We start from the raw sequence: 7,604 nt of genomic DNA on the forward strand, positions 1-7,604 counted from the left end.
ACACACACACACACACACACAAACACTGCATATTACATTACACACACGGAGGCCTCGTTTCATTTGTCTTATCCATCATTCATCTCTCCTTGACTTATTCTCCACTCACCCTCCGTCTGCGCCCAAGGTCAGTACAGTCCTGTCATTCATTAGATGAAGCGATAAAACACAGGGGAAGGTCACGGTCACAGGATCTTGGGCTGTGAATAGAAACTCCATCATTTAAAGGGCCCCATCCACCCTATAGATAAACCGCACAGCACCTGGGCAATGTAGTGCACAGGACCTGTAGGCGATGTGATATAATTTGTAGATTGCTTGTAGAGAGGAGTTCAGAGCCCCCAAATCTTGCCGCCAATGTAATTTGGACTTGCAGTGATCCCAGGCTGAGGATTCCACTGTACTGGGAATGTGCAGCCTGAAGCTTGTGATCCTCTAGAGCGGAGACTCTCCAGCGGTTGTGAAACTACGACTCCCAGCATGCCAGGGCCTTGCCACCTGGTGAGGTTATTAAAGGGGAACTCCACTCAATTTATGGCTGTGCATAAAATGTGTCTTCTCCACACTGAGTGCTCACCCTGTGTCCGCTGCCTCCTCTCCTATCAATCTCCATGCCTCCCTCTGTATATTTCCTGTCCTCAAGGTTACGCCTGTCTCTACATATACACCCAGCATCTCCTAAGGCCCCATCTACACGAACGTGCTTTTGCGGCCGCAATTCCCCCGAAAATCCACGGGAGAATTGCGGCCCCATTCATTTTTCTGGGGCAATGCACACGACCGTAGTTTTTACGGTCTGTGCATGGCCCGGGAGCCCGCACCGCAGAAAGAACGGACCTGTCTTATTACGGCTGTCTTCTGCGGTCCGGGCTCATTGAAAATAATGGCCGCGGCCATGTGCATGTCCCGCGATTTGCGGGCGGCTCGTGGCTGACAGTCCGCAGCCGGGCGACCAGAAATTCACATGGCTACGGTCGTGTGCATGAGGCCTAAGTCTTCAGCTTCACTATGGTCCCTCTGCTGCTGCCGGCCCTCGTCGTCCTCTTCTTTCTATACTTAAGATGTTCCCACTCCAAGTGTCGCCTGTCAGGACTCGACCAGAACCAGCGCCCTCCGCGTCCCGCACCACTGCCCTTCATCGGGAATCTGATGGATCTGGGGCGCAGTGATCTTCCTCGACATTTCATGCGCCTGGCCCAGAAATACGGCCCCATCTATTGTCTCAGCTTCTGGGGTCAAGGTATGTGAGGGTCCGGGGTTTTTTTGTGGTATTTTATTACTAAAACTGCTTTACTTCCAAAACTAGAAATAATAAAAATGACACTGGCGCTAAAAAAGTGACGACCAGCGCGCCAAGCATTAGATGTGGTCACTTCTTTAAGGCGACTTGCACCGAGACCAGCACCCATTCTGCTGGAACAATGTAAATTGACGATTCACATGGTCATTACGAAGGACTCCTATGGTCAGCCATACAGCAGGCAATAGGTGGCTCATGAGCCACTGGTTGGGAACCCCCGCTGTAGCCTGTGACTTACGGGTAAAATGGTTTACAGCGGGTCTAGAAAATCTTTATTGGCACAACAAGGCAATGTGTTATGCGGGCCGAAAAAATACCCAAAATAGGCCGTGTGAACATACCCTTATAGCTCTTTAATATGTAGCTGCCTCTTTTTCAAAGGACCAAAAGGTAATTGGACAATTATCTCAATAGGCTATTTAATGGGCTGCATGGGTTATTCCCTCGTTATTCCATAACCAATTAAGCAGGTAAAGGGTCTGGAGTTGATTCCAGGTGTGGGATTTGCATTTGGAAGCTGTTGCTGTGAACCCACAACATGAGGTGAAAGGAGCTCTCAATGCAAGTGAAACCGACCATCGCTAGGCTGAAAAAAAATGAAGAAATCCATCAGAGAGAAGCACAAATGTCAGGAGTGGCCAAATCAACAGTTTGGTATATTCTTAAAAAAAAGAAGAAAAAAAAAAGAGCGCACTGGTGATCTCAGGAACTCCAAAAGGCCTGGACGTCCACGTAAAACAAGAGTGGTGTATGATCGCAGAATCCTTTCCATGGTGAACAAAACCCCTTCACAACATCTACCCAAGTGACGAACACTCTCCTGGAAGTAGGTGGATCAGTATCTAAGTCCACCATAAAGAGAAGACTTCATGAGAGCAAATACAGGGAGTTCACAAGGTGAAAACCATTAATCAGCCTCAGAAAGGCCAGATTAGACTTTACCAAACAACAAGTAAAGAAGCCGCCCAGTTCTGGAACAGCATGAAACTAAGATCAACCTGCACCAGAATGATGGGAGGAAGAAAGTATGGAGAAGGCTCGGAACGGCTCATGATCCAAAGCACACCACATCCTGTGTAATACATGTATAGCATGTGTAGCAATGTGGTGGCATGGCGGGGGCAGTGTGGTGGCATGGGCATGCATGGCTGCCTGGCACTGGGTCACTAGTGTTTGTTGATGATGTGACTGAAGACAGAAGCGGCCGGATGAATTCTGAAGTGTTCAGGGATTTACTTTCTGCTCAGATTCAACCACATGCAGCAGGTAATTGGACGTCGCTTCACAGGACAGATGGACAATGACCCAAAACATTCTGCGAAAGCAACCCAGGAGTATATAAGGCAAAAAAGTGGAATATTCTGCAATGACCGAGTCACCAGATCTCAACCCGATCGAGCTGCATTTCTTTAGCTTAAAGGGAATGTGTCGCTAGAAAAATTATTTTTTTTTTTTTTTAGTTAAACTGTTAGTATATAAATGATTAAACATTGTTCTAATTTTTTAACATTTTTTCACAAGTCAGGAAATATTATAAATTAGATTCTAATTTATAACATTTCCATGTGCTGGTCACTAGAGGGAGCAATTCCCAAAATTGCAGCATTGGCATGTGGTAAAGCAACCTCATTGCTTTATGCTGCAAAATTGGAGAAGACACACTCGCTTTAGCGTCCTCAAACAATCCCCCCTCATTTATCCTGGCTAGTGCCAGGAGAAAGGAGGGGGTTGAATGTTCAAACCTCCTACACTGTGTGTCGCCATTTTTTGAGCGAATGTACAGTGTAGGAGGATTAGATACAGTGGTAAATACTCAGTATAACACGAACATACACAAACATAACTTACCTGCTCCTGCCGCCGCCGCTCCGTCCGCTCCTAGTCCTTGCTTCTGAACATATGGACGGAAGCCGCGACCGGAAGTAGTCATCTTACTGTCCGGCCGCGACTTCCGGTCCACATGAAAATGGCGCCGGATGTCGCTCGGCGGAAGACCTTCCTTTTGGACTGTGTGGGAGCGGCGCATGTGCCGCTCCCACACAGACGGCGTACGCTATAGTGAATGGAACGGCTCCCGTTCGCATTCTCTATGGGGATGTATGTGCCGTATTCCATCTCTGTATGTGTCGTTAATCGACACATACAGAGATGAAAATAAAATTGCAGCCCACATAGTGAAGTGAAGTAAAAGTAATAGTAATAAAAAAGTACAACACAAAAACACAAATAAATAAAATTTATTTTAATAACATACTAAAAGCAATAACATATAAAAAAAAAATATTTGCGCGACACCTTCCCTTTAAAGATTAAAGGTTCTCTTTAATCTGTGTCAATATTGCAGGATGCGATCAGGTGGCCCTGTAAATATAGGAGGTGTCCATTTGCAATAGAAATGAATGGATGAGTATTTTTATCTGCAATTATGGTCCGTAATGGAGTGTGAGGTGTGTGCCAATATACAGAGCTTTACTAGCCTATTCTGCTGCCTTAAAGGGAATGTGTCGCGAATTAAACCTTTTTTTTTTTAAGTGTTGTTACTTATTGCTATTATATTTTTTACGTTTTTTGCTGTATTTTTTTTTCTTCCATATGGTGGAAAGTATTAAAAATTAAATAATAATTTCACATATTTTCATTGACTCCTATGCCCTGTAGCTGCCGTATTCCATCTCTGTATGCGTCGTTAATCGACACATACAGAGATAAAAAAAAAATGGCAGCCCCCATAGAGTAAAAGAAAGAAAAAAAGAAAAAGAAAAAGTACAACACAAATAAATAAAATTTATTTTAATGACATACTAAAAGCAATATTATATAGAAAAAAATAATTTCGTGATCATCCTACCATATATCCAACTTTACAGGTGTTTAGAAAGGTGCGGAGTAGAGAGGGAATATCACAACTGTTATCACCCCTCACTCCGGTTTTGGGTAACCCGGAATTTGGCCCAGGTCTGTCAGATCAGACCTTTAAGATATGGGTACAGCAGGGGCATTTTAGAGTAAGTCATTTTTATAGGGGCAATGCATGGCTGCATGGAGAAGAGCTTTCCCAGCCAGAGGGTCTCCCGGACGCGTCCCAATGGCAGGCGTTACAATTGACTCATTACTTGTCAAGACTACCTACACCGGCTTCCTATGACCGAGCTCTATCTTCCTTTGAAACTTTGTGTTCTCAAACGGGGCATGTGAGACGGGCCCTGTCCAGTCTTTACTGCGTGCTGCTCACTCCTGCTGAGGATTTCATCCCACCATATATTACGAAATGGGAAAGAGATCTTCAGATTACTCTAACACAAGAGCAAAGGGAAAAGATCATGCTCCTCACACATAAGGCGTCTATTAGTAACGCCTATCAGGAAACCAGTTTTAAAATACTATCCCGTTGGTACAGAGTCACACATGTGCTACATAAAATGTTCCCGGATGTTTCTCCTTTATGTTGGAGATGCGGCAGAGAAGAGGGAACGCTTTTACATATATTCTGGAGCTGTGAGAACCTTCGCACCTATTGGTCAGAGGTTCAAGATATCATTCTGGAGATCACAGGAATCTCGCTGGGAGATGATCCGGCATGGATTTTGCTGCACCACCACGATATACCTGTGGGGCGCTACAGGAAGATGTTAGTGAGACATTTGTTGAACGCAGCTAAGGCTTGTATTCCGGGGGGTTGGAGATCCTCTGAGCCTCCTGTGACTAGACAATGGCTGGAGCGCATTCACGAAATTCGGAGAATGGAGGAGTTGCTCCATTCCGCACCCGAACGAGCAACGCAGTTTCAGAAAACCTGGTTCTATTGGTTTGACTTCTGCAAGTCGGACAGATACAAGAGGGCCATGGGTGAACTGATTAGTGGAGAACAGGGAGCTCTTGAGTTCCCTGTGGTCTGTGATGTGCTGTGGGGGGGGGGGGGGGGAGAGTGAGGGGAGAACATCTCCCCTTCTCCCTCTTAAGATTTTCCCTATACCCCCCCCCCTTCCTTTTGTCCTTCTACCCTTCGTTTACTTCCCTATTTGAATCAATCATTACTAAGAATTGACTGAGATGTGGGTGATGGAGGGGCGGATGAGGGTGTAATGCTGGTATTCCTGTCTTGCTATACTAATGCTTGTAGTGTATTGATGGTACTATGTTGGGAGGACTTTGATTGCATATTTACTTATTGTTGTTGAAATATAGGTTGAAATGATCGGCCCTCATGGGCTTTTTCTGTACCCATGTCACCCCCTTTTCTTTTTCTGTATCCCCATTTCTTTTCTTGAAAATAAAAAATTAGAAATATAAAAAACAAAAAAAACAAAGGAGGAAACCCAGCGTCTGGTGATGTCCATGGGTTCCAGACTTCAGGCCATCATTGCCTGCAAAGGATTCTCTACAAAGTATTAAAAAAAACATTTATGGTAATGTTAATTTGTCCAATCACTTTTGATCACCTGAAATGAGGAGGTTGTGTAGAAAAATGGTGGCAATTCCTAAACTTTTCACAGGAGATTTTTGTTTAACCCCTTGAAATAAACCTGAAAGTTTCAACTTCAATTGCATCTCAGTTGTTTCATTTCAAATCCAATGTGGTGGCAGCAAAACCCAAATCATGAAGATTGTGTCACTGCCCAAATAATTCTGGACCCAACCCACACACCCACCCACACAGCAAACACTCTGAACAAGCATAGCTGCAGTGTAAAGAATGGGGGTGGGACAGAGCAAGAGTATTGAACTACAGCGAAGCTGGAGTCATTGATCATATCCAAGCCCTTATGAAGATTAGTCTAAAATGATGAAGATCAAAGTTATAATATACATTTTTTTTTTATTTGAAAAAATTAACAAATCTTCACAGAATAAAAACAGGAAGCGGATCATAAACTCAGCAGAACAATTAGAAGGTCGGCCAAATCAGGTTTCATTAGCGGTTGTGTCCAGCGTCTTTGTTAGCGGTTTTGTCCAGCAGTGCCGCCTTGTGGTCATTTTCTGTGCTACATCCTGGACCCCTAAAACCCATTACATAGCTGGACAGAAAAACGACTGCACTACCACCCTGCAAACTGCAGTGGCAGCCATATTGGTTGTAACAACTTTCCCATGAACAGATAAAACAAAGAAAAAACCTCCACTGTAACCAGTGTCAGGAGGGGGCGCTAAAGCCGGTTTACTCTTCCAAACTGGATCTTTTATGCAATGGTAAAACTTGTATTTCCCAATAGATTTTCTCCATTAATATAAAACTATATACACGTGATCATTCTTCATCAAATCTTGAGAGATAAAACGGCAGCGTTATCACAGTTCATGCGGGATGCCTCGGATTCTCCGTGCGAGCTGCATGTCCTTCACAAAGAGAGTGCCCCTATTGGCCTGGTGACTGAAGAGGTAAGAATCTTCAAAGAGACTCACGAGGAAGTCCTCAGCTGACTGTGGATACAGAAGAGCATTAGTCCCTCTTAAAGTGACAGCACTCCCGGTATAATTTACTACACAGCTCGAAGGACTGATCAGATTTCACTTTTATGAGCTGTTAGCTAGAGTGATGGTGGGGGGGGGGGGGTCTGGCCTCTGGAACTCCCACAATGCATCACAACCCCTATGCAAATGTCCCGCTAGGGCATATGGATGTGTTAGAGGGGGCGGGGGCTGAGTAGTGAATCACTGCAAAGAGCAGCTCCCTCTCTGGTTGACCCATGCGTTACATGGACAGTGCATTGTATGAGATACTGACCTCTTGTAGCGCCATAAGTGCGGTGCTTTGCCAGTAGTAAAACACGCCGCGGGAATACTTCAGGCAGATCTCTCTCACCTGCAAGAATAAAAGGGGAATATCACTGACAATAAAGAGGAGCAGCCGCAGAGGACACATCCACTCACCAGGCGGAAAAACGGGGTTTTCTGAATGAGCAGATTGGTTGATTTTTGGTACTTTCTTATTTCCATCAGTGCACGGGCTCCTGGGCGGTAGCGTCTTCTTCGTTGTGTGCTCGGTCTGTGACTTGTTTCCCCACTACCTGTAAGAAAGAAATCCATAATCATAGCTGAAAATGAATCTCCCGCTACATGGAAATTCACTGTCTGGCCGGGTTCACACGTAGCGTAAACACGGCGGATTTTCTGCAACCGATTTCATTGCGGAAACTCCACAGCGTAATACAGAAGCAGAAGAGTGGAGGAGATTCAAACAAATCTCATCCAGACGCAGCGGAAAAAAACCGCCAAACTTACCCAGATCTCTCTGCTCCTGCGTTCAACCCGGCCTCCAGGGATGATGTCTCATCCCATATGACTGCTGCAGAACATCAGAGGGACA

At 45.0% G+C, this 7,604-nt stretch overlaps 1 protein-coding gene across 1 annotated transcript; it reads right to left on the bottom strand.

Annotated features, from left to right (window-relative positions):
* Positions 1 to 6,096: 6,096 nt before the first annotated feature.
* Positions 6,097 to 7,300, bottom strand: LOC142761175 (histone H3-like centromeric protein A). The gene is made up of 3 exons (XM_075864368.1): positions 7,169 to 7,300; positions 7,023 to 7,100; positions 6,097 to 6,718 (listed from the first exon to the last, which is right to left on the bottom strand). The coding sequence occupies exons 1-3, from the start codon at positions 7,232 to 7,234 to the stop codon at positions 6,587 to 6,589; spliced, it is 276 nt and encodes a 91-aa protein (XP_075720483.1). The 5' UTR covers positions 7,235 to 7,300; the 3' UTR covers positions 6,097 to 6,586.
* Between the last annotated feature and the right edge of the window lie 304 nt (positions 7,301 to 7,604).

This window comes from Rhinoderma darwinii, chromosome 4 (genome assembly GCF_050947455.1).
Source record: "Rhinoderma darwinii isolate aRhiDar2 chromosome 4, aRhiDar2.hap1, whole genome shotgun sequence".
Classification (NCBI taxonomy): domain Eukaryota; kingdom Metazoa; phylum Chordata; class Amphibia; order Anura; family Rhinodermatidae; genus Rhinoderma; species Rhinoderma darwinii.